At 45.7% G+C, this 18,368-nt stretch overlaps 2 protein-coding genes across 6 annotated transcripts in view; one reads left to right on the top strand and one right to left on the bottom strand.

Moving 5' to 3' along the window:
* The window catches only part of LOC123774596 (uncharacterized), a 50,635-nt gene extending 39,186 nt beyond the window's left edge, over positions 1–11,449 (bottom strand). Inside the window, exons 1-2 of one of the 5 annotated variants that reach the window (XM_045768999.2) lie at positions 11,311–11,449; positions 4,931–5,126 (exon numbers count right to left, since the gene is read on the bottom strand). In XM_045768999.2, the coding sequence (XP_045624955.1) occupies positions 4,931–5,125 (195 nt within the window). In that variant the 5' untranslated portion in view covers position 5,126; positions 11,311–11,449. Of the gene's footprint in view, positions 1–4,930; positions 5,127–5,745; positions 8,364–11,106; positions 11,236–11,272 lie in introns of those variants that run through there. The other 4 variants (XM_045769000.2, XM_045768998.2, XM_045768996.2 and 1 more) reach the window with 4 other exon arrangements.
* Positions 11,450–11,629: 180 nt separating this feature from the next.
* The window catches only part of LOC123774597 (nucleolar pre-ribosomal-associated protein 1), a 44,121-nt gene continuing 37,382 nt past the window's right edge, over positions 11,630–18,368 (top strand). The window contains exons 1-3 of the mRNA XM_045769002.2: positions 11,630–11,945; positions 15,219–15,393; positions 16,891–17,036. Coding sequence (XP_045624958.2) covers positions 11,894–11,945; positions 15,219–15,393; positions 16,891–17,036 — 373 coding nt within the window. The 5' untranslated portion in view covers positions 11,630–11,893. The remainder of the gene's footprint in view (positions 11,946–15,218; positions 15,394–16,890; positions 17,037–18,368) is intronic.

Raw genomic sequence — 18,368 nt, 5'->3', positions numbered from 1 at the left:
ACCACCATCGCGAAGTTCAGGCTCCCGCACAGCCCCTCGAGCAACCGCCGGGTGACCCGAGGGCCCTCCAGAAACAGACGAAGGCGGGACCGCAGCCGCAGGAGAGACTCCGGAGGGAGAGACAAGGAGGCGGTCCGAGAGTCCCACACGAGACCCAGCCAAGTCCGAACCTGAGAGGGAACCAGATGGGACTTCCTCCAGTTCACCAAGAACCCGAACCCGGCGAGCTGGGAAAGAACCAAATCCCTGGCTAGCAAGCAAGCTGACTGGCTGGGAGCCCAAACCAGCCAGTCGTCGAGGTAGGCCAACACCCGAACACCTAGGAGACGCAAACGAGCCACCACAACCCGTGTAAGGCGTGTGAACACGCGAGGTGCCAGGTTCAACCCGAACGGGAGACAACGAAAGCGGTAACTCAGACGCCCCACTACAAAACCGAGCCAGTCCCTGAACCGCGGATGAATCGGGACATGCCAATAAGCGTCCCGGAGGTCCAGGGACACCATCCAAGCACCCGGCTCCAAGAGGAGCCGAACCTGAGACAGCGTAGTCATCCGAAAGGAGGGGCAATGAACCCAGGGGTTCAGACGGGACAAGTCCAGAATGAACCGCAGGTCCGCGCAGTCCCGTTTCGGAACCGGAAACAGACGGGAAACCCATCTGAGGGACGACGTCGTTTCGACGACGCCCAAGCGTACCCACTCCAAGACGACTCGACAGAGCGCAGGGGAAGAAGCCTGCCCCGCCAGCCCCGACCCCCCAAAAGGGGGAGGGGCCACCCAACGCCACCGCAGGCCGCGAGACACGACCCGAAAGGCCCACGAATCGAGGGACCAGGCGCGGGCGAACAGCGCAAGCCGCCCCCCCATCGCCCCGTCAAAGGGGCAAACCGCGAAAGGGCCGGCGACCCTTACGAGACCCAGAACCCCGCACAGCGCGAACACCGCGCCGACCAGACGAGGGAGGGTCCGCAGGAGGAGCCAACCCCAAACCTGACACCAGAGGCCTACCACGACGAGAGGAACCCCGAGCCCTGGCACGACCTTTCCGGGAAGACCCACCCCGGGACCCCCGGAAAACCAACAAGTCCGACATCGGACGACAAGCCGCCGACGCAGCCTGAATAAACTGCGCCACGGCCGACTCCCCAAACAGGAGAGGACAAAAAGGGGAAGAACGCCTAAGAGCCAGAGCCCAAGCAGATTCCACGGAGGAACCCAGCACCGCCTGCCGACACGCGAGACGGGAAGCATAGAACAGGGAAACCGCATCCCGCAAAATCGGCGTGAACAGCTTCAACAAGGCAGCCGACGAACGCGCAGCCGAGGACAAGGTGCCGGACCCCGGGACGGACCCAAGCGTCCCCACATCCTCCACGAGCCAATCCGAAGACAGCTCCAGAAGGGAAAAGAACCGTAAGGCCGAACACAAAAGGCCCCGAGCGCGCAAGTCCTCCGCCACGAGCGCCGCCGAAAGGGAGGGAACCTGCACATGGAGCTGAATAACGCCCACATCGCGGGGAAGGGCAGGGGCAAACAAGCACTCATTCAGGTACTCAAGTTCACCCCCCAGGAAAACCTGAAGCACCGTGGAAGCTTCCCGCCACTCCAGCGTGCGGGAACGACAGAAGGAATGCCAGGAATCCAGACCAAACAAGGGGCAGTCTGCTAGCCAGGATGACTCCGGAACCTCGTAACGGAGCCAGAAAGGGAACGAAGTCCCAAACCTGAACGTGGACGGATCCATTTCCGAGGCATAATCCGGGTCACGCAGGAGGTAAGCTGCAAAGGCCGCTCGCACCACACCAGGTTGGATGCGATAAGCCGAAAACCTCCGGAAGGACGGAACCGACGTACCTGGGGGAACACGGAACCGTACCCGGGGAGGGGCCGACACCAAATCCAACTCGTACGCAGAGGGGGGGAAAGAAAACCCCACTCCTTGTAACAATAAGCCCCGCTCAGTGGGAAGAAAAACCCAGGCGGGGTCCAGCGGGGCCCAAGGCCCCCAAGTCAGTCCCTCCCCAGCCTCGAGGTCCGTCACCACAGGACCCGAGGCCGAGTCCTCTCCCCAAGCCCCGACCCCACAAGACAAGGACGGAGCAGCCGGAAAAGCTGGAGGAAGGGGGGCCCACTGGTCAGACCCTGAAGCTTCGGCCGGGAGACAAGACTCGAATGCCTCTGCCGCCCCCCCGGAAGGGGCAACCCCCGAAGCTGCCCGAGTCTCGAGATCAAGTAACCCCTGCTCCGACCCCGAAACCCTCAGACGCTTCGGGGCCGGAAGCAGGGGCGGGGGACCAGAACGAACAGAAGGGGAAGGACGAGGAGGTGCGGACTGAACCAGGATCGAAGCGACCCCCACCCCCAAGTCCGGGTCTCGAAAAGCAAAGCGGGGCAGCCCCGGGGCATCCGGGGAAGCAACCAACCGAGCGCGTTGCAACAGACGAAACCTAGACTGCAACGCACGTGCCGCCTGTACCCGAATAGAATCATCAGAGGATTGGGAAATTGAGTCACAAGCAAGCAGCAACACTCACAGGACTCAGGGTCGAAAGTATCACCGACCCAACAGGCAGCGTGGCAGAGGCAAAAACAATGAGGGTCACCCTGAGACAAGGGGACCGAGCAACCCTCAAACTCGCACACAGCGAGTGGGGACTCCGGGGTCACATCCATCGGACCCACGCGCCCCCTAGGGGATTCCCAGGGTCCTGAGCGTTTACTTTAAGAGGACTCGCGCTCAGGTAGTCCCAGGCAGGGTGCTGCAAACCGGCGCCCAAAACTACCAAGCAAACTTCTAAAGCTGAACCCCAGGGACGTGTACACTCACGGGGACCTAGCAGGGGGCGCCACCGAGGAGAACAGTGGAAGGGCAAAAACAAACTGAATAAAATGACAGAACCCCCCACCAGGCAAAAACAAAAAGAAAAGCAAAACCCCGCAAGAGGACAGCGAAACCCCAAGGAACAGAGCCGGCCACGATGTCGGGAATTACAAGCTGAGCAGCACCCTGCGCCCCTACCAGTGCAAACTGCCTCTTACCTGCCGGTAACAAGGGAGAACAGAACACCCAAGAGCCCAACAGGCGGCCGAAAAACCGAAAGGTAAAACGGACCAGCAGAGGCAGACCCCGAGGAGCCTGTGGAAGGTGGCCCCAAGCCCCAAGGGCAGTACTTACAGGGCACCTAGGGAAGGCAGCCCTAGGCGCATGCAGCCCGAGTACTGAAGATAACTCCTGGCTCTCGCACCCACAAAACTAACACCACACTCAAAGCACAGTGCAGTAGCGACACCGGAGCCAGAGCACACGACCATCGCCCATAGCATCAGCCTCAAGAACTGAGGTGTGGGTAGCCGGCGCGGGGGGTCTGGGGCTCCCCCTTCCCCCTCCCGGGGAGGGGGGAGCTGCGCAGACAGCGGCGCGGCAGTGTGTGACGTCACACTAATTTGCTTGTTTTCGGTTGGGGAGTTCTATCCACTAGTTCGGTATTAGGTAGCAATTTTAACCAGAATAGGGGTTTGTTTTGGGGCGCTTACCTTTCTGGGTGCCTGTTCCGGTCGATGGCAGACATAGAATGCTTCCAACTACACGGGGGCTTCTATAGGCCATTGCTCCCCTTGCCTCTCTGAGGGGGCCCGGTTCTGGCCGTGGTCCCCGGTAGGCCTAAGAACTCCATACACATGACTGATGCCAAAGTCTGACATTAGCATATCAGCCTGGGATAGCTCCGGGGACCCGACGGGGCTCCCCCCAGAAAAACGACATAAAACTGTAAATCCTTGTGAAGAATTCAGGAGGGATAGTCACTGGGCAGGAGACAATGGTAAACTGAGGGACGGAGGGGCGACGATCGCCGTACCACCACGCGCTAGGTCGGCATGAACGCGTATCAACAAACTCGCGTTCCGAGGTAACCCTCGCCTTTCGAGACACATTTTCCGAGGAAATCCGGCTCGTATTCCGAAAAACACGCATACAGGGACACTCGTGTTCCGAGGTACCACTGTATTCCATTCCACACCCCCAAAAACATTAACGTAAAATACATTTTATACAGAATACAATTTTTTTCTCTAACTACAATACAGTATGTACATATGTTTACCTTAACTTTATCGAGGCAGAAAGCCTCGATAAGGCAGAAAGCCAAGCAGCCGCTACTTGTATGGGAATGGGGACCCATAGGATCCAAAGCATTGGACTCTCAACCCCAAGGGGTGTACTCACAGGGCACTCTGGGAAGGTTTTCCAAGCTCATGCAGCCCTTGGTACTAACTCCTGGCCACCTCCAGTGTACAGCAGGAACAGCAGCAGGGTGAAGCCAATCAGGCAACTGAGACCAGAGCAGACATCCACCCCGTTTAGCGTCAACCGACAAATTGACGGTCCGGCTGCCAGCTCGGTGCGCTGGGCGCGAACGAGTGGCGTGTGGTGTGATGACATGTTGCTTATTTGCTTGTTTTTCTTTCAGGGGGAGTTTCCAGCCTTTGTTCAGTCTTAGGTTGCAATACTTCTACCAGGAGGGGCTATGTTTTGAAGCGCCTACCTTTCTGGGTGCTCAACCCCAGTTGATGGCAGACATGAATACTTTCATATTTAAGTTTCATAGGACATTGTTCCCTTCGCATCTCTGAGGGGACCATGTTCTGCCTAGTGGTCCCCGGTAGGCATGACAACTCCATATGACTGAAGCCCTGTATTAATATTAGGCAATATCAGCCCAATAGCTCCAGGGAGCTGACGGGCCTTCCCACAGAAAATACAAATCTGAAAACTTTTTAAACTAACAAGGCTTTGTTCATTTCAGTTGAATTTAAATAATTGTTTATATTGCGTACATTATGGAACACCTCTCCCACTTGCTTCATAATATTAAAATAGAACACATCCTAAGTTTAGTGTTTCATAAAATACTGATAATTTTACTAACCTGGCTAGTAAAATAACCAAAAGCAAATCCTGATAGGATCCATCCTTGCCAATACAAGCTCCATTTATATTCAATTGCCATGGGAACAATGGCAAGGGGCATTAAAACTCTATCTGCTGCATTGATGAAATTGGCAATAGAGCACAGCACCACTACTTTTGATTTGTATCCAAACGAGCGCCATTGACACTTCATCCTGTAAAGAATATGTTACACTTTAAAGAACATAACCAACTTATTGAAGAGATATCCCTACATGTAGACACTTTCCAGAATTAAGATGGTTCTCCTCGATCAATCAGCAACTGGCGGGTAATGTACATAAGGGCGAGCCCACACTAGTAGAATCAATATCACCACAGACTAACCAGGGGTAACAACTCTGAAAGCAAGCACTTATGACCACCCTTGACCCAACCGTCTCATTAGTGGACTCTACCACTAGCCTGGCTATGCAGCCCACAGCTTCCCAACACTATCTCGCCAAACTTCAACCACTATAACTTGTATCAATATATATTGTGTATTTACTGTTCATCTGTCAGGGGATCTTAAAGAAAATAGACCTCTGCATGTTGTTGAATTGTGCTACATTGGTGATCCCAGAATGACAACACCCAGCCTTCCTGACAGAATGGCCAAACTACAACATGGCCACTCAATTGCCTTCCACCAATTCACCTGAACTAACCTCACATTCTGCAAGCTTATGGAGAGAACTGTAAGAGTGAAAATCATTTATCATCTTACAGTGCACAATATTATAAAAACAGGACAACATGGTTTTGCACAAAATAAATCTTGCCTAATCTTACATTTTTGGAAATGGTAACCAGCTTCCAAATGGTAATGCACAACAGACTTCCAGTAGATGTAGCATACATGGACTTCTCTACGGCTTTTGATAAAGTACACATGAAAAGCTGGCACAGAAATTACAAGCTCATTCAATAAATGCAAAAATACTAGGATGGATAAAACAATGGTTAAAATAAACAAAGCAAAGGGTTGTCCTAAATAAAGAAGAATTTGACTGGAAAAACGTTGAGTGGAATACACACAGTTCCATCTTGGGGTCAATCCTTTTTGTAATATATATCAACAAAGAGCTACGGATACGTGCAAAACAAAATCAACAGAGATCTTGCAAAATTATCTACATGAACTCCACAAACAAGCAGAGGGGTGATAAATGTTTTTTCAATATAGAAAAGTGCAAGTCTTTTCATGCTGTCAAATGCTTTTCAATTCTGAAAAGTGCAATTAAGTAATTATCAAAAGAAAGTGCCAAGTCAGAAAAACTATGTAGATGAAAGACGGTCATAATGTAGGTCATAACAATTCACATCATAACTATCATAACAACAGCATTATCATGCAACAGACGGATGATGAAGAAAAGATCCTTGGAGTACAATCAACCAATTATTGAAAGTTATTCAGCCTGTAGGAGCTGTAATAAACAAAATGAATGATGCATTTCACCCATAGGGTAATAAACTTATGAAATTGCCTATCCACCAAAACCATAAATTATAATTCATTATCAGGGGACAGGAAGCCAGTGTACTCATACACATTAGGCTTGTATCAAGGTAAACCCCCCCCCCCCCTATGGTCGAATTACTAGGGTCAACACTTGCATCAGTGGAGCTCCAGCATATTTCAACAATCCTAGGTATTGTAGTACAGGTTGATGATAGTGGGTGGTGTCCCAGAGAACATAAAGGTATAGTTCTCTTGAAAAATAGGCAAGATAACAGGAATGTGCTAAGGGAAGTGAAATATTGGATGAGAAAAAGTTGCCCTACTGTTTCCAGTGCAGAGAAGAACATTCAAGATAACCACCGGCAAGAGGAAAAACAAAAGAGAGCTTGATTTTGCGGGATTCAATGAAGAAAGCATTGGTATAACCAGTTTACACAACAAGTTGGTAAAATTAGATACCATAGTGAAATCTCATATAGAAATAATTAGTAAATTGAAAGAAAGCAATGACCATTTGAATAGCAATGTTTTATGTCTTGAGGGTTTAGTGAAAGACTTGCGCAAGGATAAGAATTAATTGGAAACAAATTGCAAAGCCATGGAAGAAGAAAATAAACTCTTAAAAATAGCTTTGGAAGAAGTTAAAGTAAATTTAAACATAAATGACTACAATAGGTTAGGTAAGGAAATTCAACAGGAGAAAGAGCTTTTGTCAGCACAGATGGAGGAAGTTATGCAGGGAATAGAACAATGCAAGAAAGATATGCAACACACCTATGCATAAGTGGCCAAGGAGAAGGAAAAAATTGAAGAAGCAGTAAAGGAAGTCAAACACTGCAGCAACAATGATAAAACAAACATTAGGCTGGAAGTGAGAAAGGAATTGGCATCTAATTCTAATTTTATCTAACCCAACGTTGGTGCAAAACACAGTTGATCAGAATAAATCCCTGATAATTTTTGGTTGCAAAGAAAAGGAGATAACATCTGGGTCAGAAAGAGCTGTAGAAGAAGCGAAAGTAGTAGATAAAATTGTTGGCCTCGTAGAAGGTCTTACTATCATAGAGAATGTGTGCGACTACCGGAGAATAGGCAGATACGTAAAAGGGAAAGATCGACCTTTGAGGATCACCCTAAACGGTGCCAAACAGATGGAAGAAGTACTAAGGAATGCTAGAAAATTACAAAGTGATGAGGATGGGAAAGTGTGGTCGTTAAGACCAGATCTTTCAGAAGAAGACAGAGAGAAGCTGAAACTGAACCTCGCCGAGGCAAAACGTTTAAATGAGAGCAGGAATGAAGAAGAAATCAATTCTTTTTCTACAAAGTGATAGGGGTAGGCAAACCAGTAAAGTGGTACATAAAGGCAAACCAACAAAATCATTAGAGAGAGGGAGAGTGAAGAATAAAGAGAGGGGAAACAAGTTCCTGAAGATTGCATACACCAACATAGATGGAGTGAGATTGAAGATACTGGAGTTAAGTGATGTAATACAGCTGCAGACACCAGACATTGTTGCACTCATGGAGACAGAACTTGATGTTATTTTAAATGAGATCATATTCCCAAGGGGCTACTGTACTCAATTTGGAGACAGGACAGAAAAATTAGGAAAGGCGGTGGCGTTGCTATGCTGGTGAAAGTACACCTAAAGGTGAACGAAATATTGATTGCCAATCCACAAGAAGTTGACATAATAGCACTAGAGATCTGCCATGAGGATGATAAATTAATGATCATAAATGCATATAGTCTACCGCCAAGCAGTATATGGTCAAAGGAGGCGCTAGACAGTAAACGAGAAGGTCTTATAACAATAATGAGAGAGATTATAGCGAGAGCGGATAACGATAGATCACGACTGTTGATAGTCGGCGACTTTAACTTGAAATCCATTGACTGCGAAGCATATAAAGCTAAAACAGAAGATTTTTGAACCTGTAGATTTGTAGACCTCATCCTGGAAATATTCTTGTATCAACATGTTAAACAAGCTATGAGGATGAGGGAAGGGGACATTCCCTCCATGCTAGATTTGATATTTACCAGGAAGGAGGAAGAGATATTTGATATTCCGTACCTTCCTCCCTTGGGTAAAAGTGACCATGTCTTTTTAGGAATAAAGTATGCAATGCGTTATAATCTGGAAGAAAATAAGGAAGTTGAAGCAGTTGAAAACCCTGACTTCAGGAGAGGACATAATGGCGACCTTAGAAAATTTTTTAGTGAGTATAATTGGACAGACTTGTTGCTAGGGAAGGATGTGAATGAGATGTATGTCAAGTTTTGTGAAATATATGATAAAGGCACAAAAAAATTTATACCAAAACAGAGATGCAGAACTAGGAAACAGGAATGGTTCAACAGAAATTGCGAGAGGGCCAGAGACCAAAAGACACAAAAATGGAATCAATACAGGAAGAGGCCAAACCCCCAAACATACCAGCGATACAAAGATGCGAGAAACAACTACACGACAGTGAGGAGAGAGGCAGAAAGAAATTTTGAAAAAGGAATTGCAGACAAATGTAAAACAGAACCAGGTCTATTCTATAAATTCATAAACAACAAATTGCAGGTAAAGGATAATATTCAGAGGTTGAAAATGGTAAATAGATTCACAGAAAATTAAAAGGAAATGTGTGAAACATTAAACAAAAAGTTCCAAAGTGTGTTTGTACAAAATGAAATCTTCAGGGAACCAGACACAATAAGAATTCTAGAGAACAACAGAGCACATAGAGGTGTCTAGAGATGAAGTGGAAAAAATGCTCAAGGAGCTAAGTAAGAACAAAGCAGTTGGTCCAGATGGAGTTTCACCATGGATTCTGAGAGAATGTGCACCTGGGCTCAGCATTCCACTTCAACTGATTTTTCAGGCATCCCTGATTACAGGAGTTGTAGCTGATGCGTGGAAAAAGGCTAACATAGTTCCAATCTACAAAAGTGGAAGCAGGGAAGACCCCCTTAATTATAGACCTGTATCATTGACAAGTGTAGCAGTCAAAATATTGGAAAAAATAATTAAAACTAAATGGGTAGAACACCTGGAGAAAAACGATATAATATCAGACAGACAGTATGGTTTTTGATCTGGAAGTTCTCGTGTAACGAACTTACTCAGTTTTTATGATCGAGCCACAGAGATTTTACAGGAAAGAGATGGTTGGGTTGACTGCATCTATCTGGACCTAAAAAAGGCTTTCGACAGAGTTTCCCATAAGAGGTTGTTCTGGAAACTGGAACATATTGGAGGGGTGACAGGTAAGCTACTAACATGGATGAAAAATTTCGTAATTGACAGAAAAATGAGGGTCGTAATCAGAGGCAAGGTATCGGATTGGAGGAATGTCATGAGTGGAGTACCATAGGGATCAGTTCTTGCACCGGTAATGTTCATTGTCTACATAAACGATCTACCAGTGGGAATACAGAATTACATGAACATGTTTGCTGATGATGCTAAGATAATAGGGAAGATAAGAAACCTAGATGATTGTCATGCTCTTCAAGAAGACCTGGACAAAATAAGTATATGGAGCAACACTTGGCAAATGGAATTTAATGTGAATAAATGCCATGGTATAGAATGTGGAATTGGAGAACATAGACCCCACACAACCTATAAATTATGTGAGAAATCTTTAAAGAATTCTGACAAAGAAAGGGATCTAGGGGTGGTTCTAGATAGAAAACTGTCACCTGATGACCACATTAATAACATTGTACGAGGAGCCTATGCTACACTTTCTAACTTCAGAATTGCTTTTAAATACATGGATGGAGAAATACTAAAGAAATTGTTTACGACTTTTGTTAGACCAAAACTGGAATATGCAGCGGTTGTATGGTGCCCATATCTTAAGAAGTTCATCAACAAACTGGAAAAGGTGCAATGACATGCCACTAAGTGGCTCCCAGAACTGAAGGACAAGAGCTACAAGGAGAGGTTAGAGGCATTAAATATGCAAAAACTAGAAGATAGAAGAAAAAGAGGTGATATGATCATTACGTTTAAAATAGTAACAGGAATCAATAAATTTGATGGGGAAGAATTCCTGAGACTCGGAACTTCAAAAACAAGGGGTCATAGATTTAAACTAACGAAACAAAGCTGCTGGAGAAATATAAGAAAATTCACTTTTGTAAACAGAGTGGTAGACGGTTGGAACAAGTTAGGTGAGAAGGTGGTGGAGGTCAAAACCATCAGTAATTTAACAGCGTTATATGACAAACAGTGCTTTGGAGACGGGACACCACGAGCGTAGCTCTCATCCTGTAACTACACTTAGGTAATTACACGATTACGAGCCCCGCGCGCTGTCCACTTGGCTAGTAGACCCCTGATGTGCCCAACCACTTCTGTCCCGCTTGAGATTCGAACCCGGAATTTTCGCTTGTGTGTCGAGAACAAACCCGACTGTACTACCAGGTAAATTCAGGTAAACCTCTGTGCAGTCTAATAAATTTATAAACTACAGAAAAATATCCACTTCCCCTTTGTCAATCTAGAACAAGAAATCCATGGCAGACTAGGAGCTATTTAAAGATTTGCAAACTAGTGGCACCTCTTTGCCAAGCCAATGCCAGAACCCCTCCAAGATTAAAGATCAAATCAGAAATGTAAAATGTAAGAACTTCCCTATGACCCCAGGCTATATATGCGCAAGGCATCAAATAGACTTGCATAGTTGATGGATGTTTTTGGACTATTATATAAGGCAACGGGTGAAGACTGCAACACGTCTCAGGCGACCCAGGGGTGAAGTAGGGACGAGACAGGCAGCCAGCAGTGAGGGGTAAACCCAGTCTTACGAGACTATGACAGGCAGGATAGTTCTCCATATGCTTACAAAATAATGATTGATTAGTTCCTTAACTGTACGCTGACCTGTGACACTGTCATTCCATACAACATCTGCTTTTCAAATATCAAAGGCACAAGTGCTGTTGAACACAAAATATGAACATAAAAGGCCTGTCGAGTTGGCAAAGTCACACGTCAAGAGCTCAAGTGTTCGCACTCTTCCTACATCAACAAATATAATTAATAAGCACATACAAAATTATTTATATTTTTGCCAATTATTGTTTCAGTTATATAATTTGTCACTTTTTTAGTGCAATAAACTGCAATTTGTGTGTGGAATATTATGAATGTGCGAAAATTATGTGAGCTAGCCAAGCCAAGAGCGAAAGCATCGGAACACGACACGTTTTGTAAACACTGGAGGCTGAGGCTCCATGTGGCCGGCCTTACCTTACAACATTAATGTCTCTGGTTAAACGTATTCTTCGCCAGATACATACTCTTGGTTTATTATATGTGCAAATTAAGTGTATTATTTTAATGTATCTTTCAAAGTGAAAGTATAGAACTGGAGAGTTCAATATAAGGGAGGAGAGCGCGTGGAGACGCAGGGACAGGAAGACCATAAATGAAGAGCATGATAGTCGCTTCTACCTTGTGAAATATGAATATATCCAACATTATTGAGGACCTGCAAGGGAACCTTCCCATAGCAGGTAGTGCAATTTTTTTGTTTTAAACTTTGTTTTGGTCAGATCGTGGGTTAGCAGAACTTTACTTTAGTACTAATTTTGTAATTAAAATATCCTGCATATGGTTGTGGCAGTTTAGGTTGATATATAAAAATGATAGACTGACTGTAATTTACCAAATAAATGGCTTTGTGTTATTTTCAGTACTCGCACTCTTTGTAGCGTAGCTGCAAAAAATTATATATGCGTAACATTTTTTCTGGAGGGGGGGGGAGCCCTTACGGCTCCCCAGAGCTAATCGGGCTGATATGAATGTATTAGATTATGGCATCAGTCAATGTGCATGCAGTTCTAGGCCCACCGGGGACCACAAGCCAGAACCTGGCCCCCTCAGAGAAGCACGAGGAGCAATGGCCTATGAAAACCCGTGTGGTTGGAAGCATTCTTGGTCTGCATCGATTGGGTCAGGCACCCAGAAAAGTAAGCGCCCCAAAACAAACCCCTATTCTGGTTAAAATATTGCTACTGAAAGCCGAACTAGTGGACAGAACTCCCCAAATAAAAATGAGCAAATGAGCATGACGTCACCACGTCACCGCGCTGCTGTCTGCGCAACCCCCTTCCTGGGAGAGGAAAAGAGGAAGCCCTAGACCCCTGTGCCGGCTATCCACCCTGCAGTTCTGTGACTGATGTGAGGCTGGCAAGGTCATGTGATTCTGGCTCACGCTTTCTAGATCTATATGAATGACCTCTACCAGACAAATATTTTAAATCAAACCGAAGATATTTGTATTTGTATAAACGTGGCAGTTTTCATCGCTCGTCAAGCTCAAAAGCTGCAATATTCATCTCGGATCAATGCTTATTTCATGCAGATTCATTAATAAACGTAACAGTTTTATATGTCGCAAGAAAGAAAGAAATATAAGCTTCATTTTAAATACCTTACCATGGGCATATTTGAATTTAAAGCGAAGATACGTGTATTTTATAATCGCCAAGTACCAACCCTGCACAGATCGACCGACGGAGCAACTCTCTTAAGAACAATGTTTATTTCACGTAAATGTGTAAATAATCGTAAATGTTTTATATGCCTCAAGAAAGATAGAAATATAAGGTTCATTTTAAACACTATCATAGACATAATTAAAGTTTTAATGAAGATTGATGTGTTTTAATTATCGCCGAACTCCGACCCCCACGCAGACTGATCGACAGAACAACTGTGTCTCAGAACAATGTTTATTTCACGTAAATTCGTTAATATACACAAATGTTTTACGTCTTAAGAAAGATAGAAATATAAGCTTTGTTTTAAGTACTTTACAATAGACATATTTAAAGTCCAAGTGAAGATACATATGTTTTTATAGTTACATATGTTTTTATAGTGGCATTCAGTAGCTTGTCGGTCATGGAGTGCAGACGCCTACTCACTTCCTGATATATTGTGTAATTAACAAAGATATGCCGGTCGGCCGAGCGGACAGCACACTGGAATTGTGATCATCTGGTCCCGGGTTCGATCCCGGGCGCCGGCGAGAAACAATGGGTAAAATTTCTTTCACCCTATGCCCCTGTTACCTAGCAGTAAAATAGGTACCTGGATGTTAGTCAGCTGTCACAGGCTGCTTCCTGGGGGTGGAGGCCTGGTCGAGGACCGGGCAGTGGGGACACTAAGCCCCGAAATTATCTCAAGATAACCTCAAGGCCCCTGAGTCCCCTTTCGCTTTCTGCGAGTTTGAGGGTTGCTCTGTCCTCTTGTCTCAGGGCGACACTCATTGTTTTTGCCTCCGTCATGCCGCCTGTTGGGTTGGTGACACATTCGACCGAGTCCTCCCAGCTTTGTTGCTTGTTTCTGATTCAGTTCACATAATCTAATGATGACATTATTCGGGTGCAGGCGGCTCGTGCATTGCAAGTTAGGTTTAGGTTGGTTGCTTCCCTGGATGTCCCGAGGCTGCCCCGTTTTGTTTATTGGGACACCCGGACTTGGGAGTGTTGGTCGCTTCGGTCTTGGTTCTGTCTGCACCCCCTTGTTCTTCCCGTGCTGTGGTTCATGTGGTTCCCCCAATTCCTCCGCTTCCAGCTAATAAGCGTCTGAGGGCTTCGGGGTTGAGGCAGGGTTTACAGATTTCTGAGAATTGGGCAGTTTCGGGGGTTGCCCCTTCCGCAGTGGCTGCAGATGCATTCGAATCTGTTCCTCCAGTCATAGCTACGGGGGTCTGACCAGTGAGCCCATCCTCTTCCTGCTATCCTGGCCACCCCGGCTTTTTCTTGTAAGGCCGGGGCTTTGGGAGATAACTCGTCCCTGAGGCCTGATGTCGGGGTTCCCGGGGTTGGGGAGACGCTGACTTGGGGGCCTTGGTCCCGTTCGACCCCACCTGGGTTTTCCAACCCTCCGAGTGGGGCTTGCTGTTTTACAAGGAGTGGGGTTTTCCTTTCCCCCATCTGCGTACGAGTTGTATTTGGGTTCGGCTTCTTCTTGGTTTCAATTATGTGTCCTTGCGGGTCCTTCGGTTCAGTCGTCCTGGTTTAATACTGGGTTCGTTATGAGGTTCCGGAGTCGTCCTGGCTTGCGGACTCCACTCTGTTTCTGTGGGGAGCCCCTACGGCTCCCAGGAGCATATCGGGCTAATGTACTTTATATTAGACTGGGACATTAGCTATGGAGTTCAGACCTACCAGGGATCAGCGCCAGTACCTGGCCCCTTCAGAGAGGTTTCAGGGAGCAATGACCCTGGAAAACCCCCTTGTGGTTGAGGGTTTTCCTTATCTGCCATCGACCGGGAATAGGCACCCAGAAAGGTAGGCATGACAAGACAAACCCAACATGGTAAGAAACTAAAACAAAAAAATGAACAAAGACGTAGAAACTCCCTACAATCCCAAGGAAACAAGCAAACAAGCAAACATCGCTCGTCCGCACAGCCCTCCCCTCCCCAGGAGGGAGGAGCGAGGCCGGACTTCACCCCGGCGACTGCCGGGGTGAAGAACGAGCCTCCCACCTCCCCTTCGCCCCGTCAATGGGACGAGCCACGAAAGGGCTGATGCCCCTTACGAGAACTTAGTCTCCGCACAGAGCAGCATTCCTTTGGTTATTTAAAAAATTACCCATGCCAAAGCCACCTCATAATAGGAGCAATCTTTATGCAAACCCTAAAGACCATTGCTCCTGTTACCCAGCCTTGTTTGTTCATTAAATATAATTTATACATCATACTATATATATAATTGAACTATTACTGGATATATGCTGCAGACATAATATTCACACACATTTCTTGTTTACAGCTTTAGAGAACTTCAACACAAACATAGATGAGAGTAAAGATGCAGCAGGCAGCATCCATAGGTTTCTACTTGCAACAAAGAATTGTGATGAAATACTCAATTTGCTGACAGCTGAGAAGCGCACTCCTGCCGAGCTTGCAACAATTTTTACAACACTTGGGCATGTACTATTGAAGTAAGATCATTAATGTGTCTATATAATATTGTAATTAGAAAAAGTTATCTTAATATTTGTTTATTTCCACAGATTAATTGACTTTGGAAAATAGAAAATAACGTTAACTTCACATTAGTGTTTTACCTCTAGCAATATGTGTTCTCTAGCATTATTTAATAGTTAGCCGTGCATTCTTAAACCTCTTATTTTTACAGCACCTTACAGTTTGGCTTCCTAGTTAAGTTATTTACTCTTGGATCAAAATCTTTTATTTTCTCCTTGCATTTTCATTTAATTTTCAACCTATTCAAATGCACCCAGTGATTCCAAGGAACATATGCCATATCTTTTTCTTTTCTGTGTTTTCTGGGGGGGAGCCCTTTCAGCTCCCCAGAGCTATCCCGGCTGATATGTAGAGTATATCCCTAACTTTTGGCATCAGTCAGTGTGGATGGAGCCTGCTGGGGACCACGCCCAGAACCTGGCCTCCTTAGAGAGGCGCGAGAAGCAATGGTCTATAGGTCTGGCCACGTGATTTGGAGCATTCTATATCTGCCATCGACAGGGACAGGCTCCTAGAAAGATAAGCACCCCAAAACAAACCCCTATTCTGGTTAATACCAATGAAAATAGCCAAACGAGTAAACAGAATTCCCTAAATGAAAACGAGCAGTCAAACATGTCACACGAGCCGCACTGCGCTGCTTGTCTACGCAGCGCCTCCCTTCCTGAGAGATGGAAAGGGGAGCCCCAGAGTCCACCGCGCCAGTGATCCAACCACTACTTCTTAGGCTGATGTGATTAGGCACAGTCGGGTGGCTCCAGCTCCGATTCCTCTTGCTGTGCTGTGCTTGGTGTTCAGTACTGCTCTTACGGTGTTAATAATGACTAAAGAATAACGATCTTAAGAATGACTAAAGGAGTTACAATATGTTAACAGGACACAAACACATGCAGAATTGCACAGAGACAAATGATGTCATTTGATAGCATCAGGTGCATTTATTCAAACGAAAGTATAATAGTAGTAGTTAATTGAAACATGCTAGTGCAATGAGAATTTGGTGGATCTCGTAAACCCCCTTGGGAGAGCATCACAGTAATAAAAATACATAGCTATTTTTCTACTTGTGTACAAGAGTTAATAGTTATATTTACTTGCACAATCTTTAAAATTAAATGATAAATTTAATTTAAATTATAATAATAGTAATTCATTGTGTCGGGTGAGTGTATTCATATACTGTACGTTAGGCTTAAATCGAGGTCCTCCCCCAAGGTCGAATTACTGACCCTGCACAGGATGCAACCCCCACAACAAGCTGACTAACTCCTGAGTACCTACTTACTACTAGGTGAAAGGGAATGTGCCCAACCATTTCTGTCCTGCCCAGGATTCGAACCTGGAATTCTCAATTGAGCATTGAGAATGAACCCGATTGTACTACCAGGATCCTTTACTACCTAAATTATGTTTGGTATTCCTAAACATCATTGCCATAAATTTATTTTCAGTATTGCTGGAGAACTGAGCGAATTCAGCAAGATTGGTTTACACATCACCCAGCAGATATTGCATAATTATGATGCATTTGTGTATAAACTGTTATCTCCATCGAACACCAACAGAAATTCCAAAGCTGTTCTTCGCTGTCTTACAGGTAATATAAGTTCTCTTCTAATATATGCTATTTTGTCCCTTGCATTTCTATATAGTTACACAATATAATTATAGCAATATTACTGATCATATTAAATAATTTCTCAAAGCTATTTTCTGTGGGGGAGCCCGATCAGCTCACTGAAGCTAACCAAACTGATATGTGACAGGAGTCCTTAAGTCTACCGGGAACCACGACTCAGAACCTGTCCCCCTCAGAGAGGTGCAGGAGCAATGGCTTATGAGTACCTTTCATTTAAAATACTGCATGGCATAATTGCCATCGAAGTGGGAAGGACCCTAAGGTAGGCATATCAAAACAGACCACTGGTTAATTTGTCCATTCTGCATCCTGAAAGATCAAAATAACTCCCATAGAAAGAAACCAAACGAGCAACACTTCATGCAACTAGCACTCCGCTTATTAGTGCTACCCCCGTTAGTGCTAGAGCTGGCGGACAGATCGGTTACCTCTGGCCTCAAGTTCCTGTTCTGGGTTTTGCCCTGTGAGGCTGTACCAGCAGTGTGTGTGGTGTGGTGACCAGGTGTCTTCTGGTATGCAGAGCAGCATACACCTAGGGTGATCTTCCCTAGTTGCTCCAACTACCCTTGCATTCAGGGTTATCTTCCCTGGGGTGTTCAAGATTCACTCCTCAATAGAGGACATTGTCACTTGAGGTTGTCTTTGCCCTTGGGGTACGTCTGGGATCTTGGGCTTTCTGTCTTGTCCTGGATAGGGAATTTTTTTTTTTTTTTTTTTTTTTTTGTGGATGGAAGATGTGTGGGGTATTCTTGGGGCGTTCCCCGATTTTGACTTGGGCGACCGTTGTGGAGGCGCAGAGCGTGGGTTGGCCCGGTTAACATTCTGGTTGGATTTTACCATGGGGTTTGCCCATATGTCCATTCCATATACACATCTATATGCCTTATATATATGTACGGCTTGTATATACGCCTTTTGCACCTCTCCCCTTCCTCCTGTGGGTTGGAAGCCATGTTTCTTGTTCTTAGGGTCTGGGTTTTGGTGTTCATGTGGGGTTTGCGTCTCTCATTAGCACTTGAGTTGGGCGAGTATCTTGTCTTTTCTTTGCTCCTAGTCTGTGTATATGGTTCCTGTACCTTCTGTTGCCGGTTGTTTCTACTCTTGTTCCTGGCTTCCAGTGCTTGGACTGTCTTTCGGGTCTTTTCGTTGCCTTTTACGTCTTCCTATCTCTCTCCTACACCTTGTTGTGTAACTTGGTAGGTGCATATTGGCTATTCTCATGCTCATGCTTGGTTGAGATGTCTTCTTATTCCATTTCCTGTTGTGGAATGGGCCCATTGTTCTGGTGTA

This window comes from Procambarus clarkii, chromosome 51 (assembly GCF_040958095.1).
Source record: "Procambarus clarkii isolate CNS0578487 chromosome 51, FALCON_Pclarkii_2.0, whole genome shotgun sequence".
Lineage (NCBI taxonomy): Eukaryota > Metazoa > Arthropoda > Malacostraca > Decapoda > Cambaridae > Procambarus > Procambarus clarkii.
The sequence above is the reverse complement of the archived record's forward strand: the minus strand, read 5'-3'. Positions and strand labels throughout refer to the sequence as shown.